Here is a 20,447-nt window from a genome sequence, read left to right as displayed (position 1 = left end):
GTAGAGCTCCACGAGGTGCCCAAAAAACCCGCTGCAGTGTTAGGTCACGCCGTTAGCGCCGGGTGTTTGTCCAGCGCTGTAAAATCAGTGCAAATGGCACCACGCGCAGTGTAAAAGGGTGCTGCTTCTTTTTTGCCGCTCAAGTAGAATTTCTCCGAAGCGGCAGCTTCCTTGACCTGAACGGAAGGTTTCTAGCACGAGTGGTAGCAACCATCCACAACCGCGCGTGTTGAAATCTCACCGGGAGGTGGTCTGGAGTAAGATTTTCCTCGCTCACAAACTTGACGTTGGCGAACGCAAGCAGGGGAAAACTCCAGAGCTCCACTATCTACACGGAGTGGGAAAAGCTTTGCAACCTCTGCGATAGGAGTGGCGTTCACTGCCCACCACTACGGGCAACAGGGCACTTTCCAGGTAACAAGTGAAATGAGGACTTGGACAAAGAAAGCTCGATGGAATAAGCATTTTTTGGGCCTGGAAAGTAAAGTCTAAAGAGGTGTGTTTTGTCGTTCCTGGAAGCAGGATTAGGATTCGGTTTTACGTAGTCCCAGATAGCGTTCCACAGTCTAGGCGCTAGGCATGCGAATGCCGGTTTCTTGGTTTTAGGTATTTCTGAGTTAGACGTTCCTGCCTCTCATTTCATGTTCTGCACCTGTGAGTTGTCTGTTGGTCAGGTAGACTTCAGTCCATCCACAGTTTTATAACCTTTGTAGGTCATCTGCCTCTGAGCGGGTGGGGTGTCTTTCCTGGCAGAGTCTTCAGGACCCCAGGTACCCCCTTCAGCCCCTTCTTCCCAGAGGGGTTTGAACTGGATATTGGCTTCTGCTAAACTAATAAAGGCAGCTCATGCGTGGAAACCGTGAATTACACGTAATACCATACAGGCAGACTGTAATTACACCATTACAGCCGGTGACGCCATCAGGCGCATTTAGCTGGACTCCTGAACACGTCCAAAGTATCCGTAACCTTGAGTCGAAGAGATACCACAATCCATCCCAAAGTTCATGCAGAGTTGGTCATTTTTGGGGCCTGTTCCTGAAAAGTACAGTGAAGGTAATGTGGGGACTGGCGGGGGCTCCTGTCCAACATGTCCCCCACCTCATTCGCCAATGTTTTCAATGGTAAAACCCCAGCTGGCCCTTTGACCTGGCTGCCTTTCCACCGCAGCTGGTGCTTTACTCACCGTGTTCTCATTTTGTGGTTGAAAGTGAGGATCACACATTGTGTCATCTGCTAAAGATGTTATTGTGTTACAGCTGTGCCATATATATCTCGGCCAAATGTCACAACTCACATATACATTCAATATCTATTGATCTAGCTCCTTGAGGCCCTCCTGGCATCACTATTCTATGGAGAGCTCTGTGCCAGCACCAGTGGGAGGCAAACCAGCAGACTGAGTGACTGAAAAACACTGAAATCAGAAGTGACTTTAGACTAAGGATTGGTTGTGTCTCCAGTGAAACCACAAGCAAAGGGAGCCACACCACACCTGCATGTAACTAACTCTGCCTGCTTCATACATACATGTAATGAAAGGCACTCCCCAAGAAAGGTCTGAGCATCCAACATATGAGAGTGCACATCAGTCCCATGTCAGGACCAACAACATGCAGCTCAAAGAAACCATGTCTGTAATGCGCACTGCGTACGTGTACTTCTGCATCCAGCCCTGAAGAGGCGGGTTGGCCACAGGAGGCCATTTTGTTTTCAAACTTTCTAAAAAGGTGTTTCCACCAGAAGCCACAAGGGTGAAGCACAACTAGGCTTCCTGGACATTGACCACATCAATAGATGGCCACACAACCTTGGACTGACCCAAGTGAAGAACATAAGCCCGCATTTTAGAGACAACAAGGGCGACATCCTCTTTATCAGACACTACAAAGCTAAGCCTCTCATCAGCAAATTATTTAATCTCTTCCAGAATTTACCCGATTCAAAGTCCTCTGCTCCCACAACGCCAACTGGTGGCTCCTTGGTTTTGGATGAGAAATTCTGCAAGATATCCAGGATAACAACTGAAGCTTTGGTACATGTTGTAGATTTGTGAATTATGTGTTGGGATCATGGCTGCCATGCATGGAAAGTGATTCTCTTAAGTAGAAAGTGAATCAATACCAGTAAGATGAAAGGTTCCCTGGATATCGCTGACTGGTCAGTCGAAGCACCATCCCCCAGAGACCTCTTCTTTGGACTTTCACCTCAAGGAACAACAGTTTTAATTTCCTCATGCCACAGATAGTTCTGCAGCAGGATCTGTCAATCAGTGGCCAGAATTAACAAATGCTCTCATTCCCATTTGTGAAATTCTTTGAAGTTGTGGCTTCCTTCTTCCACACTGCTGTTTCGCTGTCTAGAATTGTTGCAACTTCGCTACTGTAATTTATTCCAAGTTCCTTAGCACCAGAGCTTTCTTCGAAGTGTGAGATGTTTGTGTTGTGCTATGTTCCCTGATCTGACACAACGTCAGTGTTCTTCAACTGATCTTATACTTGATGCGTGGTCCGCAAATGCAAAGGACCTGCTGTGGCTTCTCAGAGTTCAATCTGATGGATGTCTGTCCTTGGAAGCCACATGTCCACTGCTCACACAGACATCCCTGCGTTACATCACTCCTCAATTTGTACAAAAATAAGCTAAAGGCCCATGTTTTTTATTGGGCTCCATCTGCTGAAAGCTGAGGTTGCTGAATGCCAAGGCTGCCTGGTGTTGAATCCACCTCGTTCCTTTTTCTTCCACCAGCCTACCCTTCCTGTCTCTTTATATCATGAATACCAAGGCTGCCTGGTCTTGAATGCACCTCATACCTCTTTCTTCCATCTGCCTACTCTCCACGTCTCTTTATCTCATGAATACTGAGGCTGCCCAGTCTTGAATCTATCTCATGCCTCTTACTTCCACCTGCCTACCCTTCCTGTCTCTTTATCTCATGAATCCCAAGGCTGCCTGGTCTTGAATCCATCTCATGCCTCCTTCTTCCACCAGCCTACCCTGGCTGTCTCTTTATCTCATGAATACCAAGGCTGCCTGGTCTTGAATCCATCTCATACCTCCTTCTTCCACCGGCCTACCCTTGTTGTCTCTATCTCATGAATACAGAGGCTGCCTGGTCTTGAATCCATCTCATGGCTCTTACTTCCACCGGCCTACCCTTCCTGTCTCTTATTTCACAAATACCAAGGCTGCCTGGTCTTGAATCCACCTCAAGCCTTTTTCTTCCACCAGCCTACCCTTGCTGTCTCTTCATCTCATGAATATCAAGGCTGCCTGGTCTTGAATCCATCTCATACCTCTTTCTTTACCAGCCTACCCTTGTTGTCTCTACCTCATGAATACAGAGGTGCCTGGTCTTGAATCCATCTCATACCTCCTTCTTCCACCGGCCTACCCTTGCTGTCTCTCTATCTCATGAATACCTCCACTTTGTACCTCTTTCATCCACCACCCTTCACCTCCTGTCTCTTTATCTCATGAATACCAAGCCTTCCTGGTCTTGAATCCACCACGTGCCTTTTTCTTTCACTACCCTACACTTCCTGTTCCTTTATCACAAGAATATTGATTCCCTTTAAAAATGTACTCAATGTTTTGTTTCTGTCATAATTCACAATTTATCAAACATCATTGTCTCTGAACATACAAAATACAAAATCATGTCCTTAATACAAGTGCACTTTTAGGTGGTTTTCTGAACATAGGTCCATGTTCCAGTCTGCAAGACATCTACGAGAACAAGTCTTCTGACATCTCATGGGTTTCAGATGGCAAGAGACCGGCTGCAGGAAGTAAACATCTTGATGGCCCCCAGTGACACTCTGGGCCATGAGGAAGCATATGCTCAGTATCAAAGATGGCTGCCACTGTTCCCAGAGGGTGTGAGAGTTCGGTGGTGGTGGACAATGTAGTTCACTCTTGGTGCCATTCTTCAAAGGCAGAAAGCTTTTTGATAACTGGCTCTGAGATTCCTCACCCGGATCCAGTCTTTTCTTCTGTTGAGTGTAGCTAGTGCGAGTGCACTCGGTGTTGTGCCAGTGTGTCCACAGAGTAGAGAGAGGAGCCGCGGTTCATGGTACAGACGTTTCGCAGGTGAGGATCCAGTGAACCCTCAGGCTGAAGGTCACTTCCTGGAGCAGGTCATAGGCAGCCATGCCTAGCAATCTCTTCTCTTACTGCAGGCGACGCCCAAATAGCGAGGGGTTTCCATGAAGGAAGCCAAGTATTGACCGGTGGAAGAGGCCATGAAAGATGTCAGGAGGGCGAGCTCCAACGAAAGACTGGGAAACAGCCTAGAGCAGAAGTCACCAGAAGTCACCAGACCACATCAGGACACCACAGAAGAACCTATTGGTAGCAACTGAATCTAGAACCAGAAGCCAGCAGCACCAAACCAGCATCGAGGCCAGAGGAGCCTTGCAAGGGTAGCTAATCCAGGGAAGGTATCCAGCTGACGAGATGTCAAAATGGTATCTAGGCCCATGGTTTTTAGCCAACCTTCCTGGCGTTCACGGTGGTGTGTATCATGGTTTAAAAATGAAAAAAAGCCTTCAACATGGCCAGCCATGTCACATGCATGTGGGATGAAGCGGCGTAGCGGACGACCAATGGTGCGGTGGGGAGAAGCACACAGGAATGAGAGGAACATGGAGTGCAGGAAGGTGGGGAGAAAAGTAGACAAAAGAGACAGCTGGAAAACACACGCACTCTTGTGGTTTGACTAAACAAAAAAAGTAGTGCTTGAAAAGTGAGCAGTGGAAAGTGACACGTGATGTGTCCATGCTCCAGGGAGAGACAAACACAGGAAGAGGCAGGAAAGTCCACACAATCTGATGAATAAGAAGCAAGCAAATGAGAGTGGCAGTCCAGCCAACCACTGATAGGCAAGGGGCGGGCTCTAAGCCCACTGTGAGCTAACTGTAGGTCTTGCAACAGGCGTGCATGTGCTGAGCTGGCCGTGCGCGGCCACTAAAGGCTGAAAGCTGGGGCTGTTTGCTGTAGTTCACAAAGTGGGGGAGTGATGTTGACACCTTGGCTGCGTAGTGGGCGCTGTGACCTCTTGTGACCTGGCGCAGTAACATTGTGTGTCCATTTCTTTGCAGCATGCAACTGTAAGTTCGGTGTGTGCCGAGCGGGCATTGCTGGCGACGGAAGCTGTACCTGCCAGGCTGGGTACACTGGGCCCAAGTGTGATCAAGGTGAGTGGGTCCAAGTCCAGGGGAAGGGGGGTGATGATGGCATGAATGAAGAGGTGGATGAACAGTGTAGTGGAAAACTACTGAAAAACCAACAAATGAATGCATGGATGAAACTATGGGTTAATTAATGACCTAATGACGAAAGAAGGAGTACATCAATGGATAAATGAATGAATGAACTATTAATAAATACACATATGCATGGAGGAAATAATCCATGAGTGACTATTTCAATGAAGCTCATATCGAATGTGCGGATGAGCGGAAAAATGCTTTGATTAAAGAATGAGCAAATGGATGGACAAATAAGATGAATGGATGGATGGATGGACAAAGAGACGGACAGATTTAGAAGTGGTAGTTTTAATACACAGCAGAATATGCGTTGCCTCGAGGAGCAGCAAGGTTTGTGGCTGTGTTTTTGCATTACAGGTACCAAGCGCCAGCAGCTTGTGAGACCAGATAGAGTTCAGGGTGTAAAGGGGTTTAGGGAGACCAGACAGAGTTCAGGGTAAAATGGGGCGAGGAGAGAGGGGCGTCCAGGAGGTTTGGGGGTGGAGGGTCTGTTCTCCACATTGGTTCAGATGAGAGATCAGAAGCTGAACCTTCAGATGGGTGAACATGGTCACCTTCGGTTGAGTAAGATACAACTGGACCCTTCCACAAGAACCACTGGTATTTTTTATGGATTTTTCTGCCCATCACTCCTGCTGCTCAGTGACTTGTATTTCAGCCTCTGCCTCCCACACCCTTCAGGCACAGACCAGGGCTGGAGGTTGGTTGCAGGGCTCTTTCTTCTAATGGCCCATCCACAGATGGAGCCTTCATCCTGGCTCCACAGCCAGCACCACGCGTCCTTGGTGGAGGACATCTTGGTGGTGGTGCCAGTGACCCAGTGTTCAGCAGTACCGACGTGCTGAAACTAGAAGGTTAGGTGATACCAGCTTGGCACAGCTGGCACCAACAGATTTCTGAAGGGCAGGAGTGATCAGTGCCCTCCGCAGGTTGAAGTCGAGCCCTCAGGCTCAAAAGGAAAGAAGTCGTGAGAGATGAGAATATCAGGGCCCTTCATACCTCCTCTGTGCCCAGGCTTTAAGTGGCATCAGTGTAGACCTTTGTGTGGGCAGGCACAGCGGCACCCTCTTGAATCCCCTACTCTGCCAGCTGTGGGGTCCCACAGTACTCTACCATCTGTGTGTGTGGTAGCTGAATGGCATTATGGTGCAGGCGGTTAACATACCTACAGAGAGACATCGTGAATACGCCTGGAAGCGCCTGGCCCGCACAGCACTTCTCGCTCCCCAGTCCTCTCTCCGTCAAGGGTTTGTGGAGATGTTAACCAGAGTTGTCACAATTAACTGAATATTTCTGTCTCTTCCCAGAGACCGACCAATCAGCAGAGGAAAATGCTCAGTTTCTGCTGAATGCCCCAACTCCCCTGAATGCCCCACCTGACCTCCTCTACTGTATGCCTCATCTCCACTGAATGCCCCACCTCCACTGAATGCCCCACCTCCACTGAATGCCCCACCTGATGCCCCACTTCCACTGAATGCCCCACCTCTCCTGAATGCCTCACATCATACCCCATCTTCCCGAATGCCCCACCTCCTGTGAATCCCCTACCTGCACTGGATACCCCACCTCACCACCCCTGAATGCCCCACCTCTCCCGAATGCCTTCCCTTCCTGGATTGCCCCACCACTGTATAATGTCCCACCTTGATTCAATGCTTGACCCCTGCTGATTGCTGCTCTGTTAATCCCTTCACTAAATTTCCCAGCTCATTTCCTAGGATCCACCTTCTTCAGGAAGTGATATCACTGGTGTCCCACCAGATCCATCTTTAAAAGATGAAGCCAGAGAAGCAGACCTCATTGCCCAGCATCCAACTCTGCTGGAAGTGACATCATTGCATTTCCCAGCATCCAACTCTACTGGAGACAGAGTCCTGTATGAACATCTTCTGTGAAGTAGTAAACAAAAGAAGAACATTTGTCCAGATAATTAAACACTGGATCCACCCCTTGCCTGACCCTTCTATCTCACGAACGGCAGACAAGTGCGATGCCATCAAAAAGGGAAAAAATACAGGACATCCGACAACACATCCGCAAATGAAGCCTGCTTCTCTTCTTACACCAACCCCTTTCCATAGCATCCCTCAAAGGTAATCCTCAACTTTGCTGCCTCAAAAGCAACTTATATGAGGATGATGTCATAACCTTGTTCTTCATTAAACCCATCTCCAGAGCTCTCTCTCCTCATCGATGTCAATGGTTGTCCTACAACCAATATCAATCCCTTCAAAAGGCACCTCCAGGACTCCTCCAAGATTCCGGTCACCAGAGGAGTCCCCTCAAGGCTCCATCAGGTCCCTGTTATCTTCAACCTCTACGTGGAGTCTCTTGGGGCTCTACTCACTCAGTCCTCCCTGAAGGTCTTAAGATAAGCAGGAACCCTCCACTTCTAAAAGTCCTACACCCAGCCCTGATGACCTCACAAATACCAGCCCATCACGCATCTACCATTCACTGCCAAGAGCATCGAAAAATAGTTTATCTTCAACTGCAAGATCATCAACACCAAATATCCCCTGCACAACTACTCATCTGTCTTCACGCTGCAATAGAGACCCCGTACATTACACATCATAGACAATAAACTCATGGCCACAGATAAAAATGACCACTGCTTCCTAATATTACAGGATCTCTCAGCTGCTTTTGACACCATCGACCATCCCACCCCGTCAACATTCTGAAATCTCAAGTACGTATCACTGGCAATGTCCTTTACTGGTTCTCCTCCACTCATACAACCAATATCAGTTCCTTCAAAGGATATCTCCAGGATTCCTTCAGGATTCTTGTCACCCAGGGAGTCCCCTAGGGTTCCATCATCCAGTCCCCATCATCTTCAGCCTCTACGTGGACCATCCAACCCAGTCAACATCCTGAAATCTAAAGAAGGTATCACTGGCAGTGTCCTTTACTGGTTCTCCTCCGCTCATACAACCATTATCAGTCCCTTCAAAGGATATCTCCAGGATTCCTCCAGGATTCGTGTCACCTGTGGAGTCCCCCAGGTTTCCATCATCCAGTCCCCATCATCTTCAACCTCTACGTGGACCATCCCACCCCGTCAACACCCTGAAATCTCAAGTAGGTATCACTGGAAATGAGTTCTCCTCTGCTCATAAAACCAATATCAGTTCCTTCATAGGGTCTCTCCAGGATTCTTGTGACCGTGGAGTCCCCTAGGGTTCCATTGTCCAGTCCCGTCATCTTCAGCCTCTATGTGGACCATCCCACCCCGTCAACACCCTGAAATCTCAAGTAGGTATCACCGGCAATGTCCTTTACTGGTTCTCCTCCGCTCATACAACCAATATCAGTTCCTTCAAAGGGTATCGCCAGGATTCTTCCAGTATTCCTGTCACCCGTGGAGTCCCACAGGGTTCCATCATCCAGTCCCCATCATCCTCACCCTCTACGTGGAGTCTCTTGGGGCTGTACTCACCAGTGACTATCAACAGTCACCTGCATGCTGATGCCACACCTCTCTGCTTGAAAGGCTCTTCCACTTCCATCATCCTGCACCTCAGACAGTGCCTGCTCTCATCCAGACCTGGATGTCCAGCGCCTCCCGGAAGTTCAACCTCACCCGTATAGAATTGCTGGCATCTGGCAAGAATAACGAGTAACTGGTCCAAACCTGGCTCAATGACATGGCCCGAGACTGATACATTCACTGGATGCCAAGTAACTTGAATACACGCACGACACCAGCCTCACCCACAGGGAAGCTTTGCCAGGACAACAGACACAGCCTGGTATCAGCGCCCTTTTCTGAAGAGAGAAACCATTTTTTCCGGACGTTGTGTTCAAGCCCAAATCATCTTGCATCTGGATGATGGTAACATCCTGATTCATGCCCTGCCAAACTCCACATTGACTTTCCTTTACAGAATCCTACACACCACAGCACGCCTCACCCAGGGCTTGAAGAGATATGATCAACCACCTCATGCAGTTGGAATTCCACTGGTTCCCTTTCGGGGTTCGATATCGACCTTCCCTGAAGAGCCCACCATGTGGCTTTGCAGAGATAATATGGACCAGCTCCTTAAACCCTACCTTCTTACTTGTGATTCCTGGAAGCACCAACAAAGATAGATGGGGACCAGTGATAGCGGCCCTGTTCCATTGCGAGATTCTTCACTTCGGAGGTACCGCTTCCACTGGTTCACAGTGCCGGCCCACACCCTCTTCAAGATCTACTGCATCATCTACAAAGCCATCATAGGTCATGATCAGCATCTCTGACTATCCAGCCATCTCCTGTGTCTTTGGACACACCTGCCACCAGGACCCCATCGAACTGGAGGCAGAGAACTGTGAAAAAAAGAAAAAGCAAGACAGCGTGCTTTGTCCAACAGTGCACCAAGGATCTGGGAGAACCTCTCCATATCCATCAGAACCCCTATGGCTGGTCAACACAGCAAAGGGTTGAAGACTCATCTCTTTATACAAGAAAACATCTGAGTGCATTAACCATCCACAACCCAGCTCCCTCTCCTTCGCTTGTTGGCTTTAGTCTTGCCTTTGACCCTGTACAGTGCTCGGCTGCCTTTGGCTAGTTTTGTGCTTTACAGATATCACTTACATACTGCTGCAGAATGCCGTGCCCCTTCTGAATCCGTCCTTCTGAACCCCAGCTCAATGTAGTGCTTAAATTGTGCCGGTGGTTGCTGGTGCTCAGCACAGTCGTTTGTAAACACCGGCACAGATTTATGAGAATCCACCACATGGTGGAACTACGTACGTATTTTCAAGCAAATATAATTTGGGGAGCATTTCAGTATTTATTAAATCTTTACAAAAATGATACGATTTAATATGAGATTTGGGTTTTTCCAGCTGCGGTGGACCCCAGCAATTCATTATTTACAAATAAAGCACTGGCTCAGTGCCCCATTTCTGCTGACTGATCCATCTCTGCTGCATGTCCATCCACTGCAGATGCTTGGCCTCTCCTGGGTACTTAATTTCTCAATTTTTCTCCTTCCAGAACACCCTGCCTGCAAAGCCTTGGACTGTGGAGAGAACTCGTACTGCAAGGACTCCGCAGATGGGGGCCCGACCTGTGAATGTTTACCTGGCTACGAGAAAAATGGACCCTCCTGCACTCGTGAGACCCTCTGAGTTTTATTAATAATCCTGTCTTTAAGAGCAAGAATGTAGACAGAGCATGTAAACAGAACAGGAGGGTCCGGGAAGGGGGGGAAGAGGGCGGGGGGAGCGAGTTTGCCCACTCATTCTTCCAGCTTCTTCAACCCATTACTGACCTTAGAGTGAGCCTAGCCCCACTCTCCAAACTTTTTACCCACCTCTGGGATGTCTAATCAATCATGGTGAACCCTTAAAGACATTAGAGTTAGCTCCTTACTGACCTTAGAGTGACCCTAGCCTCACTCTCTGAACTTCTTACCTACCTCTGGGATGTCTGATCAATCACGGTCAAACCCTTACAGACCTTAGACTTGGCTCCTTAATGACCTTAGAGTGAGCCTAGCCCCACTCTCCGAACTTCTTACCCACCTCTGGGATGTCTAATCAGTCATGGTCAAACCCTTACAGACCTTAGACTTAGCTCCTTACTGACCTTAGGGTGAGCCTAGCTTCACTGTCCGAACTTCTTACCCACCTCTGGGATGTCTAATCAATCATGGTCAAACCCTTACAGACCTTAGAGTTAGCTCCTTTCTGACCTTATGGTAAACCTACCTCCCCTCTCTGAACTTCTTACCCACCTCTGGGATGCCTAATCACACACAGTACTGACCTTAGAGTCAGTTCCTTACTGACCTTAGGGTCAGCCTAGCCATACTCTCCTAACTCCTTACCCACCTCTTGGAGGTTTAATCACACAGTCAACCCCTTACTGACCTCAGGGACAGCATAGGCCAGGTCTTCTAACTCCTTACCTCTTGGAGGTCTAATCACACGGTCAACCCCTTACTGACCTTAGGGGCAACGTAGCCCCAGTCCACCTCTGAGATGTCTAATTACACATGGTCAAACCCTTACCTACTTTAGAGTCAACTGCTTACTAACCTTAGAGGTAGATCCTTACTGACCTTGGGATGAGCCTAGCTCCGGTCCCCTAACTCCTTACCCACCCTTGGATCACACATGGTCAACCCTTACTGACCTTAGGGAGTTTCACTTCACTCCTTCATGCTCTTATCTACCTATCAACCCTTAGCTGACCTTAGGGGCCTCTCAGACCTCATTTCTCAGACCCTCACTGAACAGGAGGACTGCTCTCACCTTTTCTACACTTGAGAAACTCTGCAACTTCTGATTTAATTCTGATTTTTATTTTAGTTTCTGTTTCAAGAGAGTCTGTCTCTCTGCCAGCTGGTGTCAGCACCAGAGGAAACATGAAGCATTCAAATTTTAAAAACAGAGCTTGATGCCTCCCAAGAAGTAAAACACATCATTAAAGATATCCAGAAACACAAAAAAGTAAGCAGAAAGCAACAGTAGAACTAGAAAAACAGGTGAGAATTGCCTCAGAACTCCAGCTCTCACTTTAAATAGGAAACCCCTATGGTAGGCCCTGCCCAGGTTCTTTATTCAGCTCTTTGAAACCCCATTGCTGTTTCGAGGCACTTAGAATTCTCCAGTGTGGGCGCTGCTCTGCCCTCTCAGTCCTGCCTCATGTGGTGCAGCTCTCATTCTATCACCTCTTGTCTCTAAAGAAGTGTGTGGAGGAGGTAACCTCAGGTGGACACAGCTTCCCTGTACACAACCAGTATCTCCATCAGGCAGTGCTATACCTCCATCAGATAGTGCAGTACTTCCATCTGATAGTGCTGTATCTCCATCAGATAGTGCAGTACTTCCATCTGATAGTGCTGTATCTTCACCAGCCAATGCTGTACCTCCATCACCCAGTGCAGTACCTCCATCAGTTAGTGCAGTACCTCCATCTGATACTGCAGTATCTTCACCAGCCAATGCTGTACCTCCATCACCCCAGTGCTGTACCTCCATCACCCCAGTGCTGTACCTCCATCACCCCAGTGCTGTACCTCCATCACCCCAGTGCTGTGCCCCCATCACCCCAGTGCGGTACCTCCATCTGATAGTGATGTACCTTCAACAGATGCTGTAGCTCCATCACCCCAGTGCTGTACCTCCATCTGATAGTACTGTATCTTCACCAGCCAATGCTGTACGTCCCTCACACCAGTGCTGTACCTCCATCAGATAGTAATGTACTTCCATCAGATAGTGATGTACCTCCATCAGTTAGTGCAGTATCTCCATCAGTCAGTTCAGTATCTCCATCAGTTAGTGCAGTACCTCCATCTGATAGTGCAGTACCTCCATCTGATAGTACTGTATCTTCACCAGCCAATGCTATACCTCCCTCACACCAGTGCTGTACCTCCATCAGATAGTGCTGTATCTCCAACAAATAGTGCTGTATCTCCAACAGATAATGCCCATCAGATAGTGTACTGCCTCCATCATGCTGTACCTCCATCATGCTGTACCTCCATCAGGCAGTGCTGTACCTCCGTCAGGCAGTGCTGTACCTCCGTCAGGCAGTGCTGTACCTCCGCCAGGCAGTGCTGTACCTCCATCAGATAGTGTACAGCCTCCATCGGACAGTGCTGTACCTCCATAGGTTAGTGCTGTACCTCCATCAGGCAGTGCTGTACCTCCATCTGATAGTACTGTATCTTCACCAGCCAATGCTGTACCCCATCACCCCAGTGCTGTACCTCCATCAGATAGTGATGTATTTCCAACATATATTTTGTGCTGTATCTTCATGGGTTAGTTCTGTATCTCCCCCAGACAGTGCTGTACCTCCCCCAGACAGTGCTGCATCCCCAACATATTGTGCTCTACCTCCATCAGACTGTGCTGTACCTCCATCAGATACTGCTGTACCTCCACCAAACAGTGCTGTATCCCCGACACAGTGCAGTATCCCCAACAGATCATGCAGAACCTCAATCAGACTGTGCTGTACCTCCATGAGATAGTGCTGTACCTCCAGATAGTGCTGTATCTCCATCAGATAGTGCAGTACCTCCATCAGGTAGTGCTTTATCGCCATCAGCTAGTGCTGTACCTTCATCAGGCAGTCTGTGCCTCCATAAGATAGTGTTGTATCTCCATAAGATAGTGCTGTACCACCTTCAGATAATACAGTACCTCCACTGGACAGTACCTCCCTCAAACTTTGCTGTACCTCCAGCAGACTTTACTGTACCTCCATAGGCTGGTGCTGTACCTCCATCAGATGGTGCTGTACCTCCATCAGATGGTGCTGTACCTCCATCAGATGGTGCTGTACCTCCATCAGATGGTGCTGTACCTCCATCAGATGGTGCTGTACCTCCATCAGATGGTGCTGTACCTCCATCAGATAGTGCTGTGCCACAATTCTACAATACCTTTATCAGCTAGTGTTGTACCTCCATCAGATAGTTTAGGAACTCCAACAGATAGTGCTGTACCTTCCCCAGGCAGTGCTGTATCCCCAACAGATCGTGCAGTACCTCCATCAGACTGTGCTGTACCTCCATCAGACTGTGCTGTACCTTCATAGGCTGGTGCTGTACCTCCATAGGCTGGTGCTGTACCTCCATCAGATAGTGCTGTACCTCCACTGGAGAGTGCTGCACTTCCATCAGATAGTGCTGTATCTCCACTGGAGAGTGCTGCACCTCCATCAGATAGTGCTGTGCCACGATTCTACAGTACCTTCATCAGCTAGTGTTGTACCTCCATCAGCTAGTGTAGGAACTCCAACAGATAGTGCTGTACCTTCATCAGCCAGTGCTGTACCTCCATCAGCTAGTGCCATACCTACATCAGGTAGTGCTGTTCCTCCATCGGATAGGGCTCTACCTTTAACGGATAGTTCTGTATCTCCATCAGTTAGTGCACTGCCACCATCTGACAGTACTGTACCCCCAACAGACTGTGCCTTACCTCCATCAGCTAGTGCTGCACCTCCATCAGTTAGTGCCGCACCTCCATCAGCTAGTGCCGTACCTCCATGAGCTAGTGCTGTACCTCCATGAGCTAGTGCTGTACCTCCATCAGCTAGTGCTGTACCTCCATCAGCTAGTGCTGTACCTCCATGAGATACTACAGTTCCTCCACTGGATAGTAACTTATTTATACAATGCATTTTTTGGCCAGTACCTCAAGTAGACAGTGCAGTACCTCAATTGCACAGTTCTTCCAATAGACAATACGTACATTCTATAGTACCTTCATTAAACAATGCATCATTTGACAGTGTAATACCTCCCTTGGGTAATTATTTCGATATACACTACTTCCATTATGCAGCCGCTCCTCTGTGCAGCACATTATTGGAAAGTAACTCCACCCAACAGTGCAGTGCATCGATTAAACAGTACCTCCAGTACAGAGGCCCTCATTATGAGTCTGGCGGTCTTCTGATCGCCAGACTCGCAGTGGCGGTCCCACCGCCGACGGGCCGGCGGTGTGGACCGTCATATTACAAGTGTGGTGGTTTGGCACAGGCCAAACCACCACTTTCCCGTTCCTACCACCAGGGCGGTGGGACCTCCGGGCCGGAGATAAGCATCTCCAACCCAGTGGTCCACCAAAGACAGCTGGCGGTATTATGAGTCCCCTTTCTTCCAGGGAATTTGTGGCGGTAGCACCACCACGAAATCCCTGGCGGAAAGTCTACCAGCGACAGGAATTTGCATTCCTGTCACCGGTAGATGACTCCCCCATCCACCCAAGAACCCCCCACCCACCTTCCCTTACAACTTTCCCACCCCTGTATTCCCCAGTAACCCCTCCACCCACGCTCCCAGTAGTAACCCCCACCCCCGAATACACACACGCACCCACAGACATGCACACCATGATACTCACTCACAACACCCTTACACTCATGCACACTCACACACATGCAACACCCCTCCAATTCATACACTCGCACACACACAACAACCCCTCCACTTCCCCTTTCGGACGGTCACCTTACCTGGTCGTTGAGGTGGTCGTCCGGGAGGGAACAGGTTCTGGCGCTTGCACAGCCACACGCATCCCCCCAAACACAACACCGCCATGCCATTTTTCGACTTGAAATACGTCGGGCGGTGTTTTATTGGCGTGGCTGTGTCGGCAGTGGAACCACCACTAGACCGCCGACTGCCAGTACGGCTGTTGGCAGTTTTCCACCTGAAAAATGGCGGAAAGCCATCACCAGTCATAATATGGCGGTCTGAGGACTGCTGTGCTGGAGGTCTTTTGGCAGCCTCCAGCACGGTGGTGTTCCCCGCTGAACTCATTATAAGCACCATAGTGCCTTCATTGGGCAGTATCTCCATCAGGATGTAAAGTACCTTCATGTGATAAGGCGTCCGGAACACAGTAGCTGCTTATCACTTCCTCCATTTGACAGTACCTCAAATGGATAGTTCAGTACCTCCACTGAGCTGTGCAACACACCCAGCTGGCAGTGCCTCCACCAGATATTACCAAAAGTCCCTGGAGAAGTACCTCCATCGGATACTGCTGTACCTCCATCGGATACTGCTGTACCTCCATCGGATACTGCTGTACCTCCATCGAATAGAGCTGTACCTCCATCGGAGAGAGCTGTACCTCCATCGGAGAGAGCTGTACCTCCATCGGAGAGAGCTGTACCTCCATCGGAGAGAGCTGTACCTCCATCGGAGAGAGCTGTACCTCCATCGGAGAGAGCTGTACCTCCATCGGGTAGTGCTGTACCTCCATCGGATACTGCTGTACCTCCATCGGATACTGCTGTACCTCCATCGGATACTGCTGTACCTCCATCAGCTAGTGCTGTACCTCCATCAGCTAGTGCTGTACTTCCATCAGATAGTGCTGTACCTCCATTAGGTAGAGCTATACCTCCATCAGACTGTGCTACAGCTCCATCGGATAGTGCTGTAAGACCATCAGATAGTGTACCACTGAGCTGTGCAACACACCCAGCTGGCAGTGCCTCCAACGGATATTACCAAAAGTCATACTGTGTTGTATCTACAGTACCTTCATCAGCTAGTGTTGTACCTCCATCAGCTAGTGTAGGAACTCCAACAGATAGTGCTGTACCTTCATCAGCCAGTGCTGTACCTCCATCAGCTAGTGCCATACCTACATCAGGTAGTGCTGTTCCTCCATCGGATAGGGCTCTACCTTTAACGGATAGTTCTGTATCTCCATCAGTTAGTGCACTGCCACCATCTGACAGTACTGTACCCCCAACAGACTGTGCCTTACCTCCATCAGCTAGTGCTGCACCTCCATCAGTTAGTGCTGCACCTCCATCAGCTAGTGCCGTACCTCCATCAGCTAGTGATGTACCTCCATGAGCTAGTGCTGTACCTCCATCAGCTAGTGCTGTACCTCCATGAGATACTACAATTCCTCCACTGGATAGTAACTTATTTATACAATGCATTTTTTGGCCAGTACCTCAAGTAGACAGTGCAGTACCTCAATTGCACAGTTCTTCCAATAGACAATACGTACATTCTATAGTACCTTCATTAAACAATGCATCATTTGACAGTGTAATACCTCCCTTGGGTAATTATTTCGATATACACTACTTCCATTATGCAGCCGCTCCTCTGTGCAGCACATTATTGGAAAGTAACTCCACCCAACAGTGCAGTGCATCGATTAAACAGTACCTCCAGTACAGAGGCCCTCATTATGAGTCTGGCGGTCTTCTGATCACCAGACTCGCAGTGGCGGTCCCACCGCCGACGGGCCGGCGGTGTGGACCGTCATATTACAAGTGTGGTGGTTTGGCACAGGCCAAACCACCACTTTCCCGTTCCTACCACCAGGGCGGTGGGACCTCCGGGCCGGAGATAAGCATCTCCAACCCAGTGGTCCACCAAAGACAGCTGGCGGTATTATGAGTCCCCTTTCTTCCAGGGAATTTGTGGCGGTAGCACCACCACGAAATCCCTGGCGGAAAGTCTACCAGCGACAGGAATTTGCATTCCTGTCACCGGTAGATGACTCCCCCATCCACCCAAGAACCCCCCACCCACCTTCCCTTACAACTTTCCCACCCCTGTATTCCCCAGTAACCCCTCCACCCACGCTCCCAGTAGTAACCCCCACCCCCGAATACACACACGCACCCACAGACATGCACACCCTGACACTCACTCACAACACCCTTACACTCATGCACACTCACACACATGCAACACCCCTCCAATTCATACACTCGCACACACACAACAACCCCTCCACTTCCCCTTTCGGACGGTCACCTTACCTGGTCGTTGAGGTGGTCGTCCGGGAGGGAACAGGTTCTGGCGCTTGCACAGCCACACGCGTCCCCCCAAACACAACACCGCCATGCCGTTTTTCGACTTGAAATACGTCGGGCGGTGTTTTATTGGCGTGGCTGTGTCGGCAGTGGAACCACCACTAGACCGCCGACTGCCAGTACGGCTGTTGGCAGTTTTCCACCTGAAAAATGGCGGAAAGCCATCACCAGTCATAATATGGCGGTCTGAGGACTGCTGTGCTGGAGGTCTTTTGGCAGCATCCAGCACGGTGGTCTTCCCCGCTGAACTCATTATAAGCACCATAGTGCCTTCATTGGGCAGTATCTCCATCAGGATGTAAAGTACCTTCATGTGATAAGGCGTCCGGAACACAGTAGCTGCTTATCACTTCCTCCATTTGACAGTACCTCAAATGGATAGTTCAGTACCTCCACTGAGCTGTGCAACACACCCAGCTGGCAGTGCCTCCACCAGATATTACCAAAAGTCCCTGGAGAAGTACCTCCATCGGATACTGCTGTACCTCCATCGGATACTGCTGTACCTCCATCGGATACTGCTGTACCTCCATCGGATACTGCTGTACCTCCATCGGATACTGCTCTACCTCCATCGAATAGAGCTGTACCTCCATCGGAGAGAGCTGTACCTCCATCGGAGAGAGCTGTACCTCCATCGGAGAGAGCTGTACCTCCATCGGATAGAGCTGTACCTCCATCGGATAGAGCTGTACCTCCATCGGATAGAGCTGTACCTCCATCGGGTAGTGCTGTACCTCCATCGGGTAGTGCTGTACCTCCATCGGATACTGCTGTACCTCCATCGGATACTGCTGTACCTCCATCGGATACTGCTGTACCTCCATCAGCTAGTGCTGTACTTCCATCAGATAGTGCTGTACCTCCATTAGGTAGAGCTATACCTCCATCAGACTGTGCTACAGCTCCATCGGATAGTGCTGTAAGACCATCAGATAGTGTACCACTGAGCTGTGCAACACACCCAGCTGGCAGTGCCTCCAACGGATATTACCATAAGTCCCTGGAGAAGTACCTCCATCGGATAGTGCTGTACCTCCATCTGATAATGCTGTACCTCCATCTGATACTGCTGTACCTCCATCAAATAGAGCTGTACCTCATCAAATAGAGCTGTACCTCCATTGGGTAGAGCTGTACCTCCATCAGATAGTGCTGTACCTCTATCAGATAGTGCTGTACCTCTATCGGATAGTGCTGTACCTCCATCGGATAGTGCTGTACCTCCATCCGATACTGCTGTACCTCCATCAGACTGTGCAGTACCTCCATCGGATAGTGCTGTACATCCATCAGGTAGAGCTGTACCTCCATCGGATAGTGCTGTACCTCCATCGGATAGTGCTGTACCTCCATCCGATACTGCTGTACCTCCATCAGACTGTGCAGTACCTCCATCGGATAGTGCTGTACATCCATCAGGTAGAGCTGTACCTCCATCGGATAGTGCTGTACCTCCATCGGATAGTGCTGTACCTCCATCGGATAGTGCTGTACCTCCATCGGATACTGCTGTACCTCCATCTGATACTGCTGTACCTCCATCAGACTGTGATGTACCTCCATTGGATAGTGCTGTACCTCAATTAGGTAGAGCTGTACCTCCATCAGACTGTGCTACATCTCCATCGGATAGTTCTGTACCTCCATCAGATAGAGCTGCACCTCCATCAGATACTGCTGTACCTCCATCAGATAGTGCTGTACCTCCATCAGATAGTGCTGTACCTCCATCAGGCTGTGCAATGCCTCCATTGGATAGTGCTGTACCTCCATTGGATAGTGCTGTACCTCCATCACACTGTGCTGTACCTCCGTCAGATAGTGCTGTTCCTCCGTCGGACTGTGCTGTTCCTCCGTCGGACTGTGCTGTACTTCCGTCAGACTGTGCTGTACTTCCGTCAGACTGTGCTGTACCTCTGTCGGACTGTGCTGTATTTCTGTCGGACTGTTCTGTCGGACTGTGCTGTACCTCTATCGGACTGTGCTGTACCTCTATCGGACTGTGCTGTACCTCTATCGGACTGTGCTGTACCTCTATCGGACTGTGCTGTACCTCTATCGGACTGTGCTGTACCTCCGTCAGATAGAGCTGTATCTCCGTCGGGTAGAGCTGTATCTCAGTCGGGTAGAGCTGTATCTCAGTCGGGTAGAGCTGTATCTCAGTCGGGTAGAGCAGTCGGGTAGAGCTGTATCTCAGTCGGGTAGAGCAGTCGGGTAGAGCTGTATCTCAGTCGGGTAGAGCTGTATCTCAGTCAGGTAGAGCTGTATCTCAGTCGGGTAGAGCTGTATCTCAGTCGGGTAGAGCTGTATCTCAGTCGGGTAGAGCTGTATCTCAGTCGGGTAGAGCTGTATCTCAGTCGGGTAGAGCTGTATCTCCGTTGGGTAGAGCTGTACCTCTGTCGGGTAGAGCTGCAGAGCTGTACCTCTGTCGGATAGAGCTGTACCTCTGTCGGATAGAGCTGTACCTCTGTCGGATAGAGCTGTACCTCTGTCGGATAGAGCTGTACCTCTGTCGGATAGAGCTGTACCTCCATCAGACTATGCTGTACCTCCATCGGATAGTGTACTGCCTCCATCGGATAGTGTACTGCCTCCATCGGATAGTGCTGTACCTCCATCACACTGTGCTGTACTGCCATCGAATAGTGCTGTACCGCCATCGGATAGTGCTGTACCGCCATCGGATAGTGCTGTACCGCCATCGGATAGTGCTGTACCGCCATCGGATAGTGCTGTACCGCCATCGGATAGTGCTGTACCGCCGTCAGGAAGAGCTGTACCTCAATCAGACTGTGTTGTACCTCCATCGGAGAGAGCTGTACCTCCGTCGGAGAGAGCTGTAC

General features: G+C 49.6%; 1 protein-coding gene across 2 annotated transcripts in view; it reads left to right on the top strand.

Annotated features, from left to right (window-relative positions):
* Positions 1-20,447, top strand: part of STAB1 (stabilin 1) — an 829,863-nt gene that overhangs the window by 118,590 nt on the left and 690,826 nt on the right. For both annotated transcript variants that reach the window (XM_069206091.1, XM_069206090.1), the window contains exons 7-8: positions 5,103-5,198; positions 10,273-10,392. In XM_069206091.1, coding sequence (XP_069062192.1) covers positions 5,103-5,198; positions 10,273-10,392 — 216 coding nt within the window. The remainder of the gene's footprint in view (positions 1-5,102; positions 5,199-10,272; positions 10,393-20,447) is intronic.

This window comes from Pleurodeles waltl, chromosome 9 (genome assembly GCF_031143425.1).
Source record: "Pleurodeles waltl isolate 20211129_DDA chromosome 9, aPleWal1.hap1.20221129, whole genome shotgun sequence".
NCBI lineage: Eukaryota > Metazoa > Chordata > Amphibia > Caudata > Salamandridae > Pleurodeles > Pleurodeles waltl.
Note: the sequence above shows the minus strand (reverse complement) of the source record. Positions and strands in the feature narration are given on the sequence as shown.